Source organism: Spea bombifrons, chromosome 7, assembly GCF_027358695.1.
Source record: "Spea bombifrons isolate aSpeBom1 chromosome 7, aSpeBom1.2.pri, whole genome shotgun sequence".
Classification (NCBI taxonomy): Eukaryota; Metazoa; Chordata; class Amphibia; order Anura; family Pelobatidae; genus Spea; species Spea bombifrons.
Window position 1 is genome coordinate 22,940,645 of NC_071093.1, and position 25,215 is coordinate 22,965,859.

Below are 25,215 nucleotides of genomic sequence, written 5' to 3' on the forward strand. Positions count from 1 at the left end.
CTGTATTCATAGACAAGCTGAAAAACCATGTGCATCACAGGATATGATAAAAAATAATAATAATAATAATAGAGAAGCATGCAAGTGTTTACGAGCTCACTTAAATGATATACTGAGATTTATGTTTAATGATTCTAAATAAATCTGCAAATTCAACACAAAATAGCTTACCGAACACTCTTCTTCTGAGGTTTGTATGCAACCAGATTTGTCATTTCTTACACAACATGCTGAGTGTTTCTCTTTTTCTCTTTTCATTTGAATGTAATTGTATACTTGCTGGTCTTGTCTCATGCATGGTGAAAATTTGGCTCCAAGGTGTATTAAAGCTTCCTGAAAAAAAATGTAACCATAAATATTAAGGCATGCATGAAGTAATTTACAGTATCTCACAAAAGTGAGAACACCCCCTCACCTTTTTGTAAATATTTTTTATAGAAATAACACTCTGCTACAATGTAAAGTAGTGAGTGTATAGCCTGTGTCACAGTGTAAATTTGCTGTCCCCTCAAAATAACTCAACACACAGCCATTAATGTGGAAACCTTGGCAAATAAAGTGAGTACACCACTCTCATACTGGTCACTGGAAGTTCAACATGGCATCTCATGGCAAAGAACTCTGAAAAAAAAAGAATTGTTGCTCTACATAAAGATGACCTAGGCTATAAGAAGATTGCCAAGACCCTGAAACTGAGCTGCAGCACCATACAGCGGATTCACAGGACAGGTTCCACTCAGAACAGGCCTTACCATGGTCGATGAGTGAGTGAGGACGTGAGGGAGGACCAACCCACGGGTTTTCCGGTGAGTGACTGCAGGTCAGTTGCCGACAGAGCCCCCTCCTAAGGGGGACCTCCAGGCACACAAAGAGCCAGGACGATCAGGATGTCTTGAATGAAAAGCACTAACCAATGCAGGAGCATGCACATCTTTCGCCAGTTCCCATGATCTATCCGCTGCCTCATAGCCCTTCCAGTGAATGAGACTCTATAACTTTTTGTGTATCCTAGAATCCAATACCTCCTCCACCTCATATTCTTCTGCGCTGTCCAAAACAATAGGTTCCGGTGGGGAGATCTGTCTTCCCGGAAACCAATTTTCAACCTATGGTTTTAATAAAGAGACATGGAACACTGGGTGAATTTTCATGGTGCATGGGAGACATAGCTTGATGGCTAACAGGGAAATGATCTTGCAGATGGAATAACGGACCGACAAATCTGGGACCAGATACTTTAAGATGTCTAGTGGATAACAGTACTGTACTGAGGATAGGGGATCCCGGAATCATGGAGGGGTGGTATCCGTAGCAGGCAAAAATGGAGACATCTTAATAGAACTATGAATATTGTTATTATAGGCAAATTCGGCAAGAGGAAGAAACTGAGCCCAATCATCCTGCAGGTAAGTAGAAAAGCAGCATAAATTTTGTTCCAAGGTTTGATTTGTACGCTCAGCTTGTCCATTGATTTGTGAATGAAAGGCGGTAGAGAGGCAACGTTGAACATGGAGTTCCTGACAAAAAGCCTTCCAGAAATTAGAGGTGAATTGAGTACCTCGGTCTGATACAATATTCTCGGATAGTCTGTGAAGCCTGAAGATTTCGCGAGTGAACAGGGTGGCTGTTTCCATAGCAGAAGGAAGTCCCGTATGAGGGATGAAATGTGCCATTTTAGAAAAATGGTCTACTACAACCATCAACGTGGTAAAATTCTGAGAAGGAGGTAAGTTTTTTAAATAAATCAAAGACCTTGTCCCACAACTGGCTAACAACACTGCATGACCACTATATGTGTATATAATCACCTTTCTCCAGCACAACTCTGATACGCCAGGGGACATTAAACGTAATCTTGAAGGAGTCAGGTACCAATGATTTAAAACTTTGAAATAATTCTCTCTAATTGAAATTGAGTATATGGTGTTATGAGTTAAAGAAATTGCATTTTGCCAACTTTTTTTTGTAATCGATGTCCGAGTTTCTTTAGACCATCTAGAGATAGTTTTAGAGAAGTCTGCTTCGTCTAGCTTTTTTATTACTTCATATGTTTTTTATCAATATTTTCTTGGTTTCTTTCCCATTAAATATATGACCTCATTTTAATTGAATAATAAGATCATTTTTTTATAGTGCGTGTCTTAGAAATTTTTTTTTATCCTTAAGTAAGGGAATACCTCGTGGATGGTAGGCAAAATTGCTGAACTAATTGAGCATACACTTTAATAGAATTACTAATCAAGATATCTTTGAGATTCGTAATACCTGCATTTTTCCATTTCGTCAATGACATATCTGATAAATTAAGTTCAATGATATCAAGTCCTGCTGTATCTAATATTTTGTCTTTAAGCCCAAATTTTTTCTTAATTTTAAACCATTCCTGTATAATATCTTTAAAAATGATATTATTTCCTGTGCAAATCTTTGTTTTCAATTTAGATTGAAATTCCCATACTCTGATAGATAAATTACTAATGCCAGAGAGATATTGTTCCATTTTATGCCATGGTTGACTCTTACTATTTTCTAACTGTGTGTTATAAATATGTATTAGCATGCATGCCTCGTATGCGCGATCTATTCTAGGGTAACTCAGGACCCCTCTATTCGATTTTTGAGATAGGAGTTTAATTCCTATTCTAGCTTTCTTATCATTATTAATGAATTTATTAAAGGAAGTCTGTATCATATTTAGCCAAGAGGCTGGCATTTTTAAGGGCAAATGTCTGAAAAGGTATGTCCATTTGGGAAGAATGTATGAATTTATTATATTTATTCTACCTATCCAAGAATGGTATTTTTCCAAATTTTTAATAAGTAATTGGTCTCTTTGATACAAGAAAGAAAATTTCTTTCCATCATATTCTTTGCCTTAGCTGTTAGTTTCAAACCTAGGTAGTTAAGCTATTGTAGCTATTGCACATCATGGAAAATCAAGTCGTTTACGACAATTGACGTGCCAGGACCGGCACGTCTTTAAACGGGTGCAGAAAGCGATCTACTTTCCCTTTCTGGACCCGAACAGCGTTTCTGTAATGCCTAGACCTCGAGGCATTCAGCAACGCCACGATCGGCACTAGGGGCCATCTCTGGCCCCTCCCCGGGGCGTCAACATCCACCATACACTCCGGAGAGCGGTCACAGCGGGCGCTGCCGGTGATCTTCACCATCAGCAAGATGGCGACCGTCCTGAAAAAAAAAAATAAAGATGAAAAAGTTCGCAAGATGGTCTCCAGACCCTCTAGAGAACTCTGGCTCCACTTGCAGGTTGAATACAGGTACTGCATTCAATCATGCAAGTCAATGGAGCCCAGCTTTCTAATCACAGTGTGATTAGTAAAAATAAATTAAAAAATAAAATAAAAGTAATAATAATTAGAAAAAAATTGTAGAAAAACCAAATGTAAAAATAATTTCCCACTGATGTCACTATCAGGGGAACCTTCATGTTGAAAAAAAATGTTAAAAAATTCTTTTAAAAAAAGGGAAAAAAAATAAATATATATATATAAAAAATATATTTTTGTGAGCAAGTCCTAAAATTAGCATATTAGCTTAAAACAATTCTCGCATGGAAAGAGTTAAAATACTGGCATATTAAATGCCCATGGGGTGTCTTTTAAAAAATGTATGATTTGATGGGGTAAATTGAATTGGCCGGGTTCAACAATGTCCCAATAAACACGGGGGGAAGGATGGCCACACATTTAATTTCCAATTAGAAAAATGCACACGTAGCAAATGTGGCCTTTTAGTTCCCCCCAAAAATGACAAACCCATGCATGTGGGGTATCACTGTACTCAGGAGATGTTGCTGAACACATACTGGGGTGTCGGCATATACCAGGAGCTGTAAATTCATACATAACATAGGTGTGTGGGGGAAAAATACACACAAAAGAATACTACTGCAAAGTTTGACAAAGACTGGTGGTAGATATGGTGCATTGAAAGAGTTAAAATACTAGCATATGAAATACCCTGGATTGTCTAGTTTTCAAAAATATATGGCTTTATTGGGCATACTGATAGCTCAAAGATGTACCAAATAGGACATGGGCAGTTGATCGCCAAACGCCAAAGTTCAACATTGAAAATGTGCATGCCCCAAATGTGGCCCTTTTGCCCCCAAACAGCCAGGCAAAATCATTCATGTGAGGTATCGGTGTACTCAGGAGATGTTGCACATATTAGGGTGTTTTATGATAGTGACATATACCAGAACCTGTTTATTCATACCTGAAGTAAAATGTGTGTGGAAAAAACTAATGCAAAAAAAAATTACTACCATAAAGTTTCACAAAGGCTGATGGTAGAATTAGTGCTTGGAAAGGGTTAAAATACTAGCATTTGGAATACCCTGGGCTGTCTAGTTTTCAAAAATAAATGACTTGATGGGGTAAATTGTATTGGCCAGCTTCAAAGATACCCGAAATGGCACATGGGGGGAAGAATTACCAGATTTTGAAAAAATGGCTTTGAAATAGCAAAACGCTACCTGTACTTATTGCCCCATAACGTGTAGAAAAAAGCAAAAAAACATAAAAACATTGGGTATTTCTAAACTCATGACAAATAGTAGAATCTATTTAGCAGGTTTTTTTCATTACCTTTTATAGATGAGTAAAATATTTTTCAACTAAAAGTTAGAAACAGTCATTTTTTTCTAAATTTTTCACCATATTTTATACTTTTTTAATAGTAAATAATATGATACAATCAAAACAATGTCATCTAAAGAAAGCCCTTCTTGTCCTGAAAAAAAAACAATATCTAATGTGTGTGGGTTCAGTAAACGGGAAAGAAGAAAATTACAGCTAAACACGAGCAGCGCAGAAATGTTAAAACGGCAATTGTCACGAAGGGTACAAAAAGTAAAATCAGCCTTTGTCACGAAGGGGTTAAATTTAAATTCCCCTTGAATTATTTGCTTAGTTTGTGCAGGAATATTTAAATAGATAATTTCTGATTTTTCTATATTTAATTTATAATTGGAGATTTCTGCATATTTATTTATAATTTTCATTAATTCTCTGATAGATCTTTCTGGATTTTCCACTGTTAGTAGAATATCGTCTGCATATAAACAAATTTTTAATTCTTCTTGTCTCAATACTGTACCTTTTATTTTTTCCTTATTCCTTATTAGAATTGCCAGAATCTCTATAGTTAATATGTATAGCATTGGGGATAGTGGGCAGCCCTGTCGTGCGCCGTTGTTAATATGAAACCATTCAGATTTAATGTCTTGTCCTACAATTCTACCAGTAGAATATAATGCTTTTATTTCCGATAGGAAACTGCCCTCTATACCATAAGAACGAAAAGTTTGAAACATGAAATTCCAATTAATAGGATTGAACGCTTTTTCTACGTCTAATGCTATTAAACACATCTGTCTTCTTTCAATATTAGCAAGGTCGATAGTATCAATGATGCGACTAACATTATTATAGGTGAGTCTATTGGGAACAAATCCTATTTGGTCAGGATGTATTAGTAATGCGATTACCTGCTTCAATCTTTCTGCTAATATCCCGGCAAAAATGTTCATGTCTTCATTAATGAGTGAAATCGGTCTGTAATTAATGACATCTTCTGTTTTTTTATTTTGTTTTAGTATAGGAATAATATTAGCTCTCAAAAGTTCTTCCGGAGCATGCCCTTTATCTATTAGTTCATTAAATAAAGCCATTAGATGTGTCACTATGTCACCATTAAATTTTTTATAAATGAGACCACTAAATCCGTCCGGACCTGGACTTTTATTATTCTTGATCTTATATATTACTTTAGTCACTTCTGAGTCTTCTATAGGTTTATTTAATTGGATCAATTGATCCTTACTCAATTTAGGCATGGGTACAGTTTTCAAAAAAAAAAATTATTTGCTCCAAATTATTATTATATATGGGGCAGCGTAATATCTGTTGAAAGTCCATGCTATTGTTTCCGGGGAGGAGCATATCTTAGTATGTTCAATAATTTTGTAAATATGATTATTGGCTTGTTTTTTCTTAAGCCTATTGGTTAATGATTTATCTACTCTATTATTTTTAAAGAACGTTGTTTTAATTTTTCAAGGCTTTTACTAATTTTATCAAATTCCAGTTCTCTTATTCTTCCTTTTAATTGCTGGATTTTAGCAGATCTAAATTTAGTTGGCGAAAATGTATTCAATTTATTAAGATCATAAAGATTAATGTATAATGTAGGTAATTCTGGCCCCCTTTTTCTATTTTCTATTTTAATAAGGTGGCCTCGAATGACACTTTTAAAAGCACACCATAAACTGGATCTGGATATTGTTATATCATCATTCTCTAAATAAAATTTTAATTAGTTTCTGCAGAGATAGAATGTGTTGTTGTTGATCCAGTATCAAATGATTTAGTCGCCAGTCCCTGGGGACTTTCTTTTGATAGTTAGAAAGTGTCTTGCAAATAATAGCATTATGGTCTGACCAAATTATGTCTTTGATTAAGATTTTTTTTGTATTGTTTACTAGAGAGCAGTTTCCTATCATCAAATCTATACGCGCATACGAGGCATGAGGTGCAGAAAAATTAGTAAATTCTTTTAGAGTTGGGTTAAACACTCTCCAATTATCATAAAGGTTATTTCTTTTAAAAAAAGTTGGTCAGGCTTTTAGCCGATCTTTCTATTCTCTGATCAAGTATCTCTCCTCTTCTTAGAATCTTATCCATGTTAGTGTCCGGAGTTGTATTAAAGTTTCCTGCCATTACAAGGATACCCCTAATGTATTTTTCTGTTTTTTTTTAATGAATCTTCTATAAATCTAATTGAACCAATATTTGGTGCATATAGGTTAATTAAAGTGTTTAATTGATCCTCTATCTTGCAGACAATAATTAAATATCTAGCCTCGGGGTCAGTATCTTGGAATATGATTTCGAATTTAATATTGGTGGAGACAATAATAGCAACATAAAAAAAATACAATATGCTTAATTCTCGTGAAAATAAGTTTGGTGTATAAAGGTGAAAAGAATAAAGTGATATACTTCCCAAATGACCGCAGCAACCCAAAAGGCACTCTTCTTCAGGGTGCAAATATACAGATATGCAAATGGTTGGGGCGCAGGTACATGTAAGGGAAGAAAATAAATATATAGTGTAAAAAGTATAAACACTGGAAAATGTGTGTAGTTATAGTTGCACTCACAAACAGAATGCTTCAGGCCCTTTAAATAGTGTTGAACGAGAATCTTTAATGTATCTTCGTACAAAATCTAAAAAATAAAACTGAACATGGTGCAGTATCTTCAATAAAACAATAGTCGTTATTTAGAATGCACTCACAGTTCATCCATGCACTGAGTGCATATAAAAGCGATGAGTAAAAAGTCCGCCAGGGGGGGGGATCCCGTGTGGTCTTTCCTTAAAAGTAGGGGATGAAAAAAAGTCCGCCGTGGGGGTTCCGTATAATCCTTCTGACGTGTTTCACCGTATAGGCTTCCTCAAGAGAAGGGTTTTTTGTCCGTGTTCAATATCCCTGTTCTTTTATATCCCTCCTGTATGTGTTCCGTCGCGTACTCTGACGTCTTCAATGTAGTCGCGCTCGGACGTATTCGGGTTTCTCCGGCTATCTCCGTATGTTTATTCTTTGTTTGTTTGTTCAAAGTGTCGATCGAATTATCCAATAGAAGTCCTTACTTTACCGAACGGAGCCGGGCGGGGGAGATCATACAGAACCTTCGTAGATGTAAACTTGCGGGGATTTGCTGTATTGTTAACTCAGTGTGAGTGGATAAAGAAAAGAAAAAGAAAGCTGTCTTATGCCATTTCTGAATGTTTTTATATTAATATTAAAAGAAGAAACAATTAATATGAACTGATGTATTTATGAAAAAGATAATAATAAACATGTTTTAATATGAATCAATTATGTAGTTAATCATCTTTGTGTGTGCATAGTGTGTAGGTGATAATTCTAATAGATTCAATGTAGAAATATATCTATCAGTATGAAAGATAAGAATGATATTAGGTGAATGTGTGATAGTGAAGAGTGTGTATATTGATTTTCAATAAGAGAAGTTAGAAACGGAGCCAAAAAAAGGGGGGATATCATGCAGATTTTCATTAATTTAAAAATGCAAAGATACACTATATTATGAAAGAAAAAAGCTGTCTAATTATGTATCTAGGCTATCCCTATATAGATGTTGAACATAATAAAAATTAATATAAAATAATTATATGTTTGATTATCTTTTTATGTGTAAATGGTATGTGAGTGGTAATTAAATATTTTTTAATGCAACATTTTTAATAGATTAAATGTAGACATATTATATTAAGTGAATATGTGATAATAAAGTGTATGTATTCAAAGAGATTTAATTTTTAAGTTAGTGAAACTAGAATATCAATCATCAAAAATTAAACCATGGATAATTATCCATAAACAAAATAAATCAATGGTATTTATAAGATAATTTAAAAAAATGAATAGATAGTGGATATATAACTAACGGATCCTATATAAAACCATGGAGAGATCATATATTGGCCCGTAAAAAGAATTGTATACATGTATAGAGATATATATATATTTTAAATAAATTAAATTAAATTTAACTTAATTAAAAAATTAAAAAATAAATATATAATATATTTTAATAAAATATTAATAAATATATATAATTAAAATATTAATTAATCCATAAAAGCTAAAATGTCGAGTTCCATATTTAATCCTCCTTTTTTATGTGTTTGGAACCTGTTTTATATTTCCTCCACGCCAATGGGGAGTAACCGTATCTATTCCTGTAACTTTAAAATAGTTAAATGAAAAAGATTGACAACTGTTACCATGTCTAGAGACACTGTGTTTAGGATTTTGGTTTTTGATTCCTCTTATATGTTCTAGGGCTCTTGTTTTTAATTTTCTTGAAGTACGTCCTATGTACTGAGCGCCACATTTACACTCTAGAAAATATATGACATTAATAGTGTCACAATGGATAAAATGTTTAATTTTAAACTCTTTACCTGTGTTTGTACATTTAAAGGTGGTAGTTTTTTTCTCTTGTAAATTACATGTTTTACACAGTTTACATTTTCCACATTTATGGTACCCCGGTGTTTTTATTGATAGAAAGTTTAGATTGTTTTTCTCTTCTATACTGGGTAATGTGCTAGGAGCTAATATGGACTTAAGGTTAATGGACTTGAGGTAAACATTTAGCAAGGTCCCCTTTAAGGAGTTCGGGGGATTTTTTATGAAATTAGAATAAAAAAATTGAAACTAGAGAAAAGAGGGAGAAGAGGAAAGAAGAGAAAGCTGTGAGAAGAAAAAAGGAAAAAAAAAAAAACTATATTGTCTAATACTGAATGTATAGGTAGGTTCATGTAGTTAACCATTATAATATACCATTATAATATGCAAGTGAATATGGTGTGTACTATATTGATTCATCTGATTGATTCACCCATACCATAAAATGCATTGTCTTGCTTCAATCTCTATATAGAAAATAATAATACCATTAAAGAACTATAATGCAAACTTTAAAGGTTTGTTTTCCCACTTCTCAATAGGATTGAAACAAATACATCAATTCATAACAAAAAAAATACAGTTTGATACAATAAGCCATTATACCAAAAGTACTTTAAATATGTACTGTATTAATTCATCTAATTATAATCCATACCAAATACATAAAGTGCTTTATCTTGTCTCAATCTCTGGATGTAATAAAGTGCTACAGTTGGATTAAAGTGCAAAAAATATTCAATTAATGAGTCAAATTAATTGATGTACTTTTGCTAATATATATATATATATATATATATATATATATATATACCTTCCTGAATAAATTAAATACTAAATAATTTAATTTGATGTCTTAATTATAAATAGTCTTGTAACCATTTTTGAATGTATATTCATATCCAGCCTTTACATGTAAAGTGCTCCTTTTTTTAAAAAAAAAAAAAAAAAAAAAAAAAAGAGAAGAAGAAGAAACCATCTATATGAGTAGGATTACCTTCTCTCAACTAGGAGTAGGATTAACTTCTCAGACAACCCCCGCTGCTAACCGCACCTCCTCCCGGCTGCAGCGGAAGTTGTCTACGCGAATCGCGTAGAGCTCTACACGAATCACGTAGAGCTCTACACGCCACCCGGACTACGCACCGGGGACTCAGAAGCTCCGGTAAGTTTGCAGGAGGGAGGGGGAGGGAGTGTTAAATGGGGGCCATAAGGCATTTCTGGAGGCAGAATGCTCTGTGAAATGCCATTTAACCCCCTTAATGCCACCCTGCCTCAAGAAATGCCTTTTAACCCTCTATAGGCCACTCTGCCTCCTGAAATGCCTTATACCTCCCTATATGCCACTCTGCCACATAATATGCCTTTTAACCCCCTAAATGCTAGAGTGGCATATAGGGGTATAAGGCATTTCTGGAGGCAGAGTGGCACATAAGGGGTCAAAAGGCATATCATGGGGCACAGTGGCATTTAGAGGGTTAAAAGGCATATCATGGGCCACAGTGGCATATAGGGGGTATAAGGCATTTCTGGGGCAGAGTGGCAAGCCAGGGAGCAGATGTGCATAACTGGAGGGGCAGGTTGAAAAAAAAAGGAAATAAAAACAAAATATTTTTCTCAATCATAGCTTTTATTAAAAAAATATTGTTCACATAGTTTACATGAATTAACATTTACTGGTAAAACTTTTTTCCTATATGGTCGTCTTATATTCAGGCTTTTTCTTTTTTCATAAATTAATATTCAGATTTTGGGGGGTCAGGGTCGTCTTATAATCGAGCAAATACGGTATATTAATTACATTTTAAATAATTCATGGGAGAGAAAGACTGAATTAGCTATTATTAACAGAGTCCCACCAACTTTGTGCTCTTATAATCGAATGGAGAGTAATTACTCGATTTTCAAAAGATACCAATAAATTAGATGCAAGGTCCCATTTATATCTGATCTGTTTCTCACGTAAGGTTTGAGTGAAATCTTTATATTGAGAGCGTAATTCTCTTGTTCTTCTTGAGAAATCTTGTAGAAAGATGATATTTTTATATCTGACATCTTCTGTAGTGTAAAGTCTTGCAGCTTGGAATGCTTTTTGTCGAGCTTGAAGCGTAGAAAAACGTATTATTACGTCTCTTGGAGTATCTGCAGCAATTTGGGGTGGTTTCGTAACTCTATAAACTCTCTTTATAAGAGACATTTCAGGAGATTTATCAATGCCCATGTCTTGAAAAAGCAACATGATTTGGGGCATAACGTCCGACGGTGTAGGTTGCTCTGATAATCCTCTGATTCCGATATTTTTACGCCGAGTTGTCTCTTCCATAGAGATGACATATGATTCTAATTTTAATATTTTTTCAATTTGTCAGATGTATCTTTTAAGGCAGATTCCAATTTGTCCACTTTATTTTCTATCAGACATATACGTTCCCCAAAAGAAGTAATCTTTTTTGACATTTCTCTATAATGATTTTGTAGTTCTTGCTTTATCAGAATTAATTGGTGATCAGCACGTTTGTTGCATTATAGCTTGTGAAAAAGATTCTTCTTGTTTTTTTGAGGATTTAGTAAATTTTTCCTGTGAGTGTTTATCTGAATAGTCCTCTGAGTCTTCCAATAAAGAAGAGGTTGTAGCAGCAATTGAGCCATCAGGATTTGCATTAGTATGTGATTTTGTAGGGATATTAGGAGAAAATATTGATGTCATTTTTCTTTCTTTTTCTTTTTTGGCCTCTATATTCCTCTCTTTCCTCTTTTCCTTAGTATTTCTTTTTTGTGACATGATTTCTCCTCTCTTCCCCTCCTCCCTCCGTTCACGAATCTGAGTGTCCGTAGTGTCTCTGTAAATATTTTATCTTGTTAGTTTATTTTATCTTGTTAGTAAGTCTGTCAATAAGTCTGTTGTATGTGTACTTTTCAGGATAATTTATATTTCCAATTCCTCTATCATCTCATTCACCTTAATGTTCGTATCTGTATATATATATTTTTTTAAAAAAACAATTTTTATGTTCTCTTCATTCACCTTGATGTTCGTGTGTATATGTATATATATATTTTAACTTTTTCTTTTTTATGTTCTCTTCGTGTTTGTAATCAATAAAAGATGTATTCAAAGAATGCCTAATACGGCCATATTTGACTGTGCAGCAGTGGTAACACCGTCTTACATAATTTGTAGGGCTGCAACTAACGATTATTTTCATAAACGATTAGTTGGCCGATTATTTTTTCGATTAATCGGATAAAAAAAATTAAATTTTTCATTTATTTTAAATTATTTAATAAAGTAACATAGGATGTTAAAAACAAACGGCAGAATAATTTTTTTTTCTTGTTTTTATTTCCCCAACCTGCCCCCCAGTTATGCATATTTGAGCCCAGGCTTGCCACACTGCCCTCCCAGACATGCCACACTGCCCTCCCCACATATGCCTTATATATATTCTATATGCCTTATACCCCCAGATATGTCACTCCGTCCTCCTCAGGTATGCCGTATACCCCCCTGATATGCCATAGTGCCCTCATAAGATTTGCAGACTCGTTCACAGACACAATACTTTTATACGGATGTGCATTAAGTATTTTATATACATATATATATATTTTTATACATATTTTTATATAGTGTTTATTTTTATATTTTGTATACATCTTTTCTACATATTTATATTCTTTTTATATATATATTTTTTATATATTTTCATATATTTCTATGGATATTTATATATATTCATATCTGCACATCCATCTTCATGCATTGTGTATTTGTTTATTCTCTGTATGTGAAATTCTCTTAATCTAGTATATATATCTCTTAAAACATTTGTAGATAAATGTTTTTTAACTAAAATCTTATTTGTACATTTGATACAGTATATGTATGTAACATTTAAAATATATTACGTTTCGATTTAAGACTTTTTGTATATTGTTTTTAATGTCTTAGTTTCTGATCTATGTATAATATACAGATCAAAAATATTTTTCATGCACTTTACTACATAATTGATTATAAATTTTTAATTAAAGTCTGTTTTTAATTAATATATATTTTATCTTTGTGATTAAAATATGTGTTATAAATATTTTCTTCTATATCTATGTAAAGTGCATGTATGTATTTAATTGCGTGTATATTCTGTACAATTTAGGGTTAATACGGGTTATACAATGTTGCAACTGATAATGATTCAATTAAGTTAATTGATACCACACACAACCTGAATGAGATCAGAGCCAATTAACTAACCACACGGAAGGAAGTATTTAAGAGGATGAAGGGAGAAAGCCGGCACACGTCTGCGTGCCGTTTTCGTTATTATTTTGTTATACTCGGAAGTTGTCCGCTTGGAGAGAGAGACCCGAGAAAGAGATCTTAAATGTGAGCATACCGCACTTTTTTTGTAAACGAATTAAATATCCTTATTCCTTATTTTTTGCCTCTTTGCTTCGTTCCGTGGTGATATCGTGTGGACCGACAATTGGTTTCCGCCTTGCGGCGTTATCGTGTGGACCGATTGCTTTCTACGGGAAGGAGTTTCGGAAGCTTATATAATTTCTTTGGCGGGTGGAACCACTCAATTTACGCCCAGAAAGTCAGAGCAAACTATAATGCTCTCATCAATGTGAGTGGGATACCGCATTCAAAATATTTGATACAAATTTATTGCCTTTACGGAAAATACTATGTTATTTTTCTTTTTTTCTTGTATACATTGAAACACTGGGAGAAAAACCACAACTGAGGAATTGAAAAAAAGACAGAACACAGAAACGAAAAATATAAGTATTGTTTCTTTAATATATATTTTTTATACATATTGTTTGTATCACATTATATTATATATAATCACTTTAGATTTTGCCTTTTAAATTGGCATAAATATTTTTGCGCAACACTATCGAATTTTTATTTTGTATTTTGGTAGAAAGGGGTTATACTTAAGTGTTTGCAGCACCTGTTATAATATATTTTAATTTTCACTTACTTTATACGAATATATAATTTTTGTTTGTGTAGCGCCTGAACTTTTACTAAACTTTATTATTGTATATAACTAATGTTGTCTCAGACGGTTAAGTACTATTTGTACATGCTCTCGGTGAGTGGTCAGAGAGAAGGAATAAATGAGAATATCGTCCAGGTAAATAATTTATCCAGAATGTCCCGAAATATATCATTTATGGAATGCTGAAATGCGGCAGGTGGGTTGCAAATTCTGAATATTCAAAATGACCGTATCGAGATCTGAAGTCCATCTTCCATTCGTCCCCACTATGTATTCTCACAAGATTATAGGCGCCTTATTATATACTTGAGCTGTGCTGGCATGATTCATCAGTTCAGAGAACAACGGAACAGGATAACGATTTTTAATAGTTATGTTGTTTAATTCTCTGTAGTGTTTGCACAGGCATAACTCCCCACCCTTCTTTTTGTCAAAGAAGATGCCGGCCCACGCAGGGGAAGTAAAAGGCTGTATAAAAACCTTGGTCAGATTCTCATCAATATAGTCTTTGAGGGTGGAAAGTTCAGGTTCAGAGAGAGGATAAATCCTCCTAAAAGGAATGGACGCTCCAGGAAGAAGATTAATCAGGAAATCATACGGGCAATGAGGAGGCAACATATCAGCTTTTTACTTTTCGAATACATCCAGAAATTTAAGATACACTCGAGGAATGAGGGTGGATAAGGTATAATCAGCAGTTAGACACAATGTTGGAGAGGATAGACATTTATTGGTACAAAATGTTGAAGGAAAGGCTAAAGTCCCTGTCTCCCAGTTGATGACAGGGTTATGTTTACAAAGCCATGAGAGACCCAGGATGACAGGAAACGTGGGTGCCGGGACAATGTCAAATTGAAGAAGTTCTTCATGTCTGTCACCGATGAAGACTATTAGTGGAATGGTGTAAACAGAATAGGTAGCTCGACAATATAGATGATAGGACCAAATGAGAACTGGTATTGAGATAAGGTTGTGTACCCTGTACAACCTGAAACAAATGGGTGTAAAAACTATTACTGTTGTCTAATGAGGTCCCTGAATGATATGTTAGAATACAGCTGGTGTTGTTGTGTGTATGGTGTTATAGACTGTTTGAAAGTATCTATTGTGTATAGTGTTATAGAATGTTTAAAAGTATCTAATCAGTAGAACCATATACAGTGATTTAGAAACACAGATACATTTATTAAAACAAATACAAATATAGGGTCAGCTGCAGGGCCCTTGCAGCCAGACTCTAAGATAAATTACAAAAAATAATTTTCCTATAAAGTAGGGTATCTCGTTGTAATAAAAATTGAAAAATAAAAAAAAATGGTAAAAAGTATAAAATGGGGAAATGCTGGTTATTAGAATAACACAATATGCTCAAGGTAATTGATTATTACATCAAGAGATAATGTCTTTCTCATGTGAAATATATACAAATTTCATATGGTTAATTTTTATAAATATATCAAATTAGTCCTACCTTTCAACACAGCCCACCGCCAAGTCAAGAAAATAATAAACAAACATTGGCACCTATTACAAACCGATAAAACAATAGGTCCATCACTTCCTTCACAAGCTCCCATTGTTTTCACAAAAGCCCTAAACTTAGGTTTGAAGATCGCCCCACAACTAAACTAACTAAAGACATACAATATAATAAACACCAATCATCCATTTCGGGATCCAAGGGCTTTCATAGATGCACACAATGTAACAACTGCAAAATCACAACATTTCCTAAAAAAACAGAAACTATAATATCCCATTCTAATAGCACAGAGTACACTATTAGAGAATTACTTACTTGTAATAGCAAAAATATTATATATATTATTCAATGCCCATGTGGCAAACAATATGTAAGGCGTACATCAAGAACTCTAAAAAAACATATAGCTGAACATTTTTATAACATCAAAAGAGGTTTTGAAAAACACACGTTATCAGCACACTATAAAGCACACCATTAGAGGTACTACATATGCAGCTCTCCAAACAATATATCCAGATTGGAGAGGAGGCAACTTTATTGCCAAAATGTCAAGAGCTGAATCCAAACTTATCTTACAGATGGACACAATAGCCCCAAAGGGACTTAATGCAGAACTTGAAATTGTTGGCTTCATGTGATAAGAGACAGACCCCCACATTGTTGCATGGCGAACCATCAGCCAGGCTGATTATCCAGCGCTCTGACTCCCCCCAACACGAGGGCCTACCCTCTCTTACAAATCTTTCTTTTATTTTTATTTTATTTTTATGTATACTTTATTTTTGTGTATATTTCATTTATGTCCATCTTTATTATCATTATTATTATTGACATATTATCTCCATTATTAATATATTATTAACATATGATCTCCATTTCCACGTTTATTTATTTATTTAGATTTTCTACATCTCTGCCCTTCTACTACTTCACTACTCATGTAATTCATTTAATTCAAAGGACTATAACTGATCTAGAAGATCCCTCTAATCCAGTCCGGTTTTTCCTCTAATCCCTTGTGATTATCATGTCCAGCTGCACTTAGACCTGATTGTCTATGTCTTGTGGAAGGCAAACACGAAATAATAGCAGACCGGGCCTTAAAACAATGGCATTTACTGGTCTCCAAAGACACATCGGAACAAATCTAGCTCTCACGTTGAATAAATCTTCATCTCCCTTTCTGTCTGTGCTGTCTGAGTATTTTATTGCCCTCGGACATAATGTTACACTATATGTATGGCAAAAAAGTTTTGTATGTTATGTATGTATGTATTTTAACATTTCATGTTTTACATGTTGGTATGTTTTTGAGGTCTTGACTAAAAAAAAGGAAAAAAATAAAGTATAAAAAAAAAATTGAGACCTTGAACAAAATTGCGAATTTGAAATGGAGAACATATACTGAAAAACCTAAACAATGTAAAACATGAATAATAGAATACAATTTTACTTACAGAACCTGGTCCAATCCAGAAATTTTCTTGCTGTATATATTTGACATTTTCATAAACACCTCTATTTCTTAGTACCTAAAGATAAAAAATGTTATTTATTATGGGTTTTTTGCACCCCAAACACTAGAGCTTTTTTGCAAATTTTTAACCATATGTTTGATAATTGTGTTGGCACAAATTATTCATTGGTTTGTTTAGGACAATCGTTAGCACTAATATTTAACAGTTTTGCAATTATTATTATACTTTATTTATAAAGCACCGACAGATTGCGCAGTGCTGTACAAGATGAAAATTTTACAGATAACGACACGTACAATACAACAATTGACATACAGATACAAGAGGAATGAAGGGCCCTGTTCCCGCAGGAACTTACAATCTAGGTGGATAAGGGTGAAAAACAGGAGGTGAGGACTGCGTGGTAGTGAATGATGTTAATGTAGGATGGGATAAGGGTTGTAAGTGGGTGAGAGGGAAGTTTTGATGTTTTATGTCAGTGGTCGACTTCCCTCAAGAGAAAGGTTTTTAGGGAGCGTTTGAGGGAGGCTAGAGTTGGTGAGAGTTGAACAGCACGGGGAAGAGAGTTCCAGAGGGTTGGTGCTGCGCGACAGAAGTCTTGTAGGCGGGCGTGGGAGGAGGTGATAAGCGAAGATGCAAGGAGTAGGTCATTGTTGGATCTTAGAGGGCGGGCTGGAGTATATTTGCTGAGGAGTGGCGTTAGTGAGAGCTTTGTAGGATAGAGTTAGTATTTTGAATTTAATCTGCTGTGGATGGGGAGCCAGTGGAGGCACTCGCAGAGAGGTGCGGCAGATGCAGAGCAGATGGGAGGCCGGTAATTGGTTGTTGCAGTAGTCTAGACGGGAGATTACAAGGGAGTGGATTAGTTGTTTTGTGGTGCTGGCAGTCAGGAATGGTCGAAGTTTGGAAATGTTGCATAGTTGGTTGTGGCAGGATTTAGAGAGTGATCTGATGTGAGGGATAAAAGATAGGTTAGAGTCTAGGGTCACTCCGAGGCAGCGGACTTGTGGTGATGGGGGGATACCGTTGACAGTGATAGAAAGGTCAGAAAGGGGGAATAGAGTTAGAGGGAGGGATTAGAAGTAGCTCAGTTGTAAACATATTTATCTTGAGGTGGTGAGAGACCATCCAGGAAGAGATGCCAGATAGGCAACTGCTGATCTGAGAGAGGACAGATGCAGAGAGATTTGGGTGGAGAGATAGATTTGTGTTGTCTGCGTAGAGGTGGTATTTGAAGCCAAAGCTGTCGATAAGTTTTCCAAGTGAGGAAGTATAGATAGAGAATAGTAGAGGACCCAGGACAGAACCCTGGGGTACTCCAACAGAGAGAGGCATTGAAGAGCAAGAGTCGCCAGCAAAAGACACAGAGAAGGATTTGTTGGAAAGATATGAGTTAATCCAGGAGAGAGCAGTGTCACGGAGACCAAGAGAGCTGAGAGTCTATAGGAGGAGGGGGTGGTCGACTGTGTCGAAAGCAGCAGAGAGGTCAAGTAAGATTAAGATAGTGTAGTGGCCATTGTTTCTAGCAGATAGAATGTCGTTTGTGACTTTGGTGAGAGCAGTTTCAGTTGAGTGCTGTGGCCGGAAACCAGATTGCAGGGGCTCGAGCAGGGAGTTTGAGGACAGAAAGTGGGTCGTAGATTAGTTTTTCTAAGAGTTTAGATGTTATTGGAAGTAGTGATATGAGGCGGTAGTTAGCAGGGGAATTTGGATCAAGGCAGGGTTTCTTGAAGATGTGAGTGAAGGCAGGAGTAAGTGATGGAATTTGGTATGAAGGGATGGGATCGAGATGGCATGTAATGAGGTGTGAGGAAGACAGTAGAGCGTGAACTCTACTAATGTTTATTAGTATTTGACACTAAATTGGCAGATAGTATCTCTTATTCTGGAGCTATATTTAGAATATTTAAGCTACAGTTATTCCAATATGTTAAGTTCCTTTTAGGCCAAACACAGATTAAACTAGAAATAAGATGTGTACATTAAAACAATTTGTTTTAGTGCACTAGAAAGCCGTGCAGGAAATAATATGATACCATGCAAAAGTTAGCAAAAAATCTGTAGTTAATTTAAATCACTCACCGATTCTACAGTTTCATGCTGAGAAAACCCAACAGGAGCAATTCCATAAATGCATACTGCCAGAACCGTTATCAGCAAATGTACAACTGTAATCCAATATGTAAAAAAGGGCCTGGTGGAATTAAAATAATTAGGTGCACAATTATAAATTACCAATCACTTCAACAAGAAAAAAGCAGTAGTAATGTTTATATTAACCATGGAGATCTATAAATTAAAATTCTTGAGAGTCCTATTAAGAAGATACAAAACTGCTGTTGATTGCTGGGGTAATTTTGGTCACTCAGTCTGAAATGGCACCTACTTGTCCAGATTATACCTGTGAACTCTCCGGGTTTCGCAAAGAGACTCTGTGAGAAGCGCTGCTTCTCCTGTTCTCTGGTTCGACACCCGAATCCTCCAGGTCACGAGGTACTGACACTCTCCACACCCCGCTCATTTGCCCTTTAAATGGGGGGTGATTTCTGCGACATCAGCAGGAAAACCCACCACCATCAGCAAGGCTCTCGGCCGTGTCCCGCAAGGGTAGACAGAGCCTGCAAGTTCCCAGGTTCCAGATACTGCCTGTGCAGGGGTATAGGCCTATACTTTGGAGGAGAGTATGTTAAACAGCCTGAGCACAGCAGCCCTATAGGCGAATGAGCAAACTGCTAATTGCAGTAGAGAGGTTAATGCTGTCAGAATATAGAAGGGAAAGAGTTAAGGGACAAATCAAAGTAACAAGAGGAAAAGGGGACACTAGAATGCACAGTAGAAATGGTTTTGAAATAGCAAAACATACTTATTGCCCAATAAACTCAGGACAAATAGTAGAATACAGGTTTTTTCATTAGCTTTTATAGATGAGTAAAAGATTTTTCATGTAAAAGTCAGAAAAGTCCTTTTTTCTCAAATTTTCACCATATTTTATACTTTTTTCATGGTAAATATGATACAATCAAAACAATGACATCTAATGAAAGCCCTGAGTTCTTGTCCTGAAAAAAAAATATATAACTTGTGTGAGTTCAGTAAATAGGAACAAAGAAAATTACAGCTAAATATGAGCACCGCAGAAATATTAAAACAGCCTTTGTCACGAAGGGTACAAAAAATAAAATTAGCCATTGTCACAAAGGGGTTTAATAATGACAGAGCTGTTTGTTTTACTATTTTTGCGGTGCTCATGTTTAGATTAAACTATATGTAATTTAGTTTTTCAGGACAAGCAGGACTTTCATTAGATGCCATTATTTTGATCACATCATATAATTTACTATAAATATAGAATATGCCGGAAAAAAAAGACTTTTTTTGATTTTTTTTTCTTTTTATTTGAAAGTTTGTTACTCATCTACAAACTCTAATAAACTGCCAAATATATTCTAATATTTTTCCAGAATTTAGAAATATGGCAAGTTCTAGGACAATAAGTACAAGTAGCATATTGCTATTTCAAAACCTTTTTCCCCCCAAACCTGGTCATACTGCCCCTATGTGTAATTTGGGACATCTTTGAAGCCAGTCAGTTGAATTTACCCCATCAAACCATATAAGTTTGAAGACTAGACACCCCAGGTTACTTCAAATGCTAGTATTGTAACTCTTTCCATACACTAATTCTACTACTAGCCTTTATCAAACTTTTTAAAACTTTTGTAAGTTTTTTCACACACATTTTACTTCAGGTATGAATGAAACACCGCAGCATGTTTAGCAGCATGTTTTGAGTGCAGTGATACCGCCCATTCATGGGTTTATAGGGTTTTGGAGGCAGTAGGCCACATTTGTGGTGTGCTAAATTCAGTTTTTCAACTCGGAATTTTTACATGTTGAAAATTCTGCCCCATGTCCTATTTGGCACATTTCAGTTTCTCTCATCAAGACATACATTTTTGGAAACTAGAGATCCCAAGGTATTTCAGCCCTTTCCATCCACTAATTTTACCACCAGTCTTTCTCAAAGTTTGTGGTAGTATTTTGTGTGTGTGTGTGGTTTTATTACACATACATTACAACACCGACAGCCACATGCTAAGTTACAACAATTTAAAAAAATGTATTTTCCACTCTTTGTAGTTGACACCTCCTTTTTTAGCTTTTGCCCCCTGCCTGTCACTCCCTTCAGTATTGATTTATGTAATGGCCCCAGCTGCCCCCCTTGTGTATTAATGCCGCCAGCCCAGATAAAATGCTGCCCTGCAGTATGGGGGATGTATATCTAATCGTTTGTAACACCCTGGGTAGGTATCAGCAGTAGGAACCTGTGATGCAGGAGAGAGCTTGGAGACAATGAAGGGGGCACCACTATATGGTGAAACCGAGAACAGGGACCAGTTCAAATGGTAATGGGTTAAACAGTGAAAGATATAATCCAGGTCACAGTCCAGGGGCAGGCAGTAGACAAGAGCAATCTGGGTCACGGTCCAAGGGTCAGAGGCAGGCGGCAGACAAAAGGCAGAAAACGGGGTACAAACCGGGTAAAAAAAAAAAAGGTTCACAAGGATAGGACAACAGCAGCAGGGATACACAGAATGCAATTAAGCAGCTCTGAATACTTGAGCACCACCATTATGGTTCCAGGGGCTCGTTCCAGCAACAAAGGGGTTAATGGAGAAACACTGCCCCCTGCCTGTTCCGGCAATGAAGTTAGCAGCGGCGCCTCTCCATCACTGCGGTCTCCAGCTCCCTGCAAGAACACAGGGAATGAAGAACTGGGGGAGAAGGAAGAGGAACGCCACCACGAGGAGGACCGGCACCCCACGATGTGACCGTGCCGCCCCCTCCTAGTGTGAGAAAGATGGAAGGTAAGTATTTTGGCAGGTGCGTCAATGTGCTGTATCGGTTCCCAGGAGCGTTCTGCTTCACTGTACCCCTTCCAGTGGATAAGGTATTCCAACCGATCCCCTCCTAATCCTGAAGTCAAGGATACGTTGTACCTCGTATTTCCCTCCACCACTGACCCTCCACCACTGACTTGGGATCTGGTGCTGATGCTTCAGAGGATGCAGAGGTATCAGGAACCCATGGCTTTACGAGGGATACTTGGAACACAGGGTGTAGTTTTAAGTCCCTATCAGCTGAAGGCGAACAGCAGCTTGACCGACCATCTGTAGTACAGAAAAAGGACCAATGAATCGGGGTCTGAGGTTCTTGGTAGGACAGTTGAGTCGGAGATGGGCGGTTGAGATGCACAGAGCTTGACAGAAGGCACATCAGAACTGTGAGGTAAGCTGGGTACTATGGCTATACCACCCTGAATGCGCCCGATCTCGTCTGATCTCGGAAGCATCGTTGAGATAGTGTTGGAAAGTAGCCGGTGCATTGCACAATCCGAAAGGCATTACTGTGTATTCAAAATGTCCGGAACAAGTTCGGAAGGATGTCTTCCACTCATCGCCCTTACAGATTCTCACTAGTAGTATACATAGTAGATAAATGTGCGACCTGTTGTAAACAATGTCCCATGCAATAGGAGGATGAAAAGGACAACAAACCAGTAATCCAGTTTATATTGGGAATGTGGCATCTGAGCTAAGGGAGATCCGGTAATACGGGGAACAAGGGTGACTGGATCAAGTAAAATGTTAAGTGTTCTAGATGCCCGGTTCCAAGACGTGTCTCCAAGGCCTCTGTCACGTGAATAATGGGGCCGGAAGCCAAGGGATTGCCATCCACAAGATGCATATGGACAGGGATCTTCTTAGAACAATGTGGTATTTGATGTAAGGTAGCAAAGGTCATATCCATGAAATTTCTGGTGGCCTCAGAGTCTATCATATCGGTGGTTGTTATGGCCTTTTCATTTCACTGGTATGGAATGAAACATACGGGTAGATCTTTAGATTGTGTCGATAGCAGCTTACCTCTAGGTCTAAAGGGTCGTTCAGGGCAGTCACGGAGCAAGTTATTGGCTTTTCTGCAATACAGACATAGGTGTAGAGTCCGTCTCCTAGTACGTTCAGCGGCAGTTAGCGGTTTTCTGAAGAGACTAATTTGCATGGGTTCGTCAGTGCCCTGCGAAGGAACAGGTGTAGGTGGGGCAACTGGTCAATTAACCACTGGTAACGGGCAACGTCTTGGTGTACTGTATCCGGTGGCCAGTTCCTGTCTGCACTCATGTAAACGTCTGTCTATCTGTATTGCCAGATCTACCAAGGCCTCCAGAGGAGGGGGTACCCCAATAAGAGCTAATTGATCCTTCAAGGCCTCGGAAAGACCCAGACGAAATTGATCAAGGAGAGCGGCTTTGTTCCATGCAGTCTCCACAGCTGCCTAGCAGAATTCCGTCACATATTCCTCGACGGGTCTTCTATCAGAGACTTCTTAAGGTGTTTTGTGCTGTGGAGACACTATGGGGATCATCGTATAATGCCGCCATGGCTTGTTGAAAGTAGGCCCAGGAATCCAGAATGGGAGTGTTGATCCCAGAGATTGTGGGCCCATTGTTTTGCTTCCCTCATAAGGAGAGTGATCACAGTATGCACTCTTATATGATCCATGATGTAGGTTCTTGGCCGTAAAGTGAACATCACTTGACAGGCAGTAATGAAAGTCTGGTACTGGGTTCTGTCTCCTCCGAATTTATCTGGTGCCCTCGGGGGTAGCTATCGGTTGTACCGGATGGTGGGCTCGTCCTGGAGCAGGATGTCTGGAGCATAGTTCATGTAACTGGTGGTGCAGGTCGGCTTGTAACTCTTATGCTGTCGGTGTCAGAGCAGAGAGTTGTTGTGACATGGCGTTAATGGCCTCGGCTAGTCCTGCGGATTCCATTTGTAAGGCTTAGGTATTCTGTAAGTATCATGAGTAGGAACCCTTTATGCAGGAGAGAGCTTGGAGACAATGAAGGGGGAAACCAAGAACAGGAACCAGTTCAAATGGTAATGGGTTAAACAGCGAAGGATATAATCCAGGTCACAGTCCAGGGGTCAGAGGCAGGCGGCAGACAAAAGGCAGAAAACGGGGTACATACTGGGTCAAAAAAGCAAGGTTCACAAGGACAGGACAACAGCAGCAGGGATACACAGAATGCTATTAAGCAGTTCTGAATAACTGAGCACCGCCATCATGGTTCCAGGGGCTTTCATAGGACCGGCAGGCACCTCCCCCATAGCTCCACCCCTGCTCATTACAGCAATGAAGGGGTTAATGGAGAAACACCGCCCCCTGCCTGTTCCGGCAACAAAGAGGTTAAGGGAGGCAGCCTCCGTACGGCACATGGACGCAGGAGTGCCATGGAGATGTGGCGGCAATGAGAGGTAGGTACATGACATTGGTTCCCTTCCATTAGTCAATGCATCCCCCATACTGCAGGGCAGCATTTCATAAAAATTATGTGTCCTGGGAAGCATAGCCTAATGATCCCACACCTCCAGCCAGCCCCACATTGCGTTTGTCACCCAGCCAGCCCGCCTTTAGTATCATCTTAGCCCTGACACCTGGATTTCATCCACAGGACCTGCCTAGCACCTAGATTGGAAGCACAGGACTTGTCACCTTTGCCCCCAAAAGCATACCTGTGGCATCCTTTCCCCAAAATAGCCTGCCTGTGGCATCCTGGCCTCCAACAGCCTCTTCGTGACATGCCCCACCCCACTTACTGTAACGCTTCACCATGCGCTGGATGGACTTGTTTATTCTTTTCCTTATTCATTTCATGTTTCCAGCCAGTAGTGGCCGCCCTTGCTATTCAGAACCTCTCAGACTAATTATCAGGTCCAGCTGCAGTGGCTTACCTGATCAAGTCAGCCTTTATAAACCTGCCCTGCCCTGCAGTCTGGGCCTTGACATTGAAGTTAGAGGACTACCTGTTTGGTTCCTGCCGTGTTCCAGTACCTTGCCGTGTTCCAGTACCTTGCCGTGTTCCAGTACCTTGCCGTGTTCCAGTACCTTGCCGTGTTCCAGTACCTTGCCTTGTTCCAGTACCTTGCCTTGTTCCAGTACCTTGCCTTGTTCCAGTACCTTGCCGTGTTCCAGTACCTTGCCGTGTTCCAGTACCTTGCCGTGTTCCAGTACCTTGCCGTGTTCCAGTACCTTGCCGTGTTCCAGTACCTTGCCGTGTTCCAGTACCTTGCCGTGTTCCAGTACCTTGCCGTGTTCCAGTACCTTGCCGTGTTCCAGTACCTTGCCGTGTTCCAGTACCTTGCC

At 37.5% G+C, this 25,215-nt stretch overlaps 1 protein-coding gene and 1 long non-coding RNA gene across 2 annotated transcripts in view; one reads left to right on the forward strand and one right to left on the reverse strand.

The window, feature by feature from the left end:
- RHBDF1 (rhomboid 5 homolog 1) overlaps window positions 1-25,215 on the reverse strand; it is a 542,782-nt gene that overhangs the window by 277,344 nt on the left and 240,223 nt on the right. The window contains exons 9-11 of the mRNA XM_053472100.1: window positions 19,090-19,201; window positions 16,987-17,061; window positions 172-333 (exon numbers count right to left, since the gene is read on the reverse strand). Of these exons, the coding sequence (XP_053328075.1) occupies window positions 172-333; window positions 16,987-17,061; window positions 19,090-19,201 (349 nt within the window). The remainder of the gene's footprint in view (window positions 1-171; window positions 334-16,986; window positions 17,062-19,089; window positions 19,202-25,215) is intronic.
- Window positions 1-25,215, forward strand: part of LOC128502357 (uncharacterized) — a 306,149-nt gene that overhangs the window by 199,225 nt on the left and 81,709 nt on the right. The window lies entirely within an intron of this gene.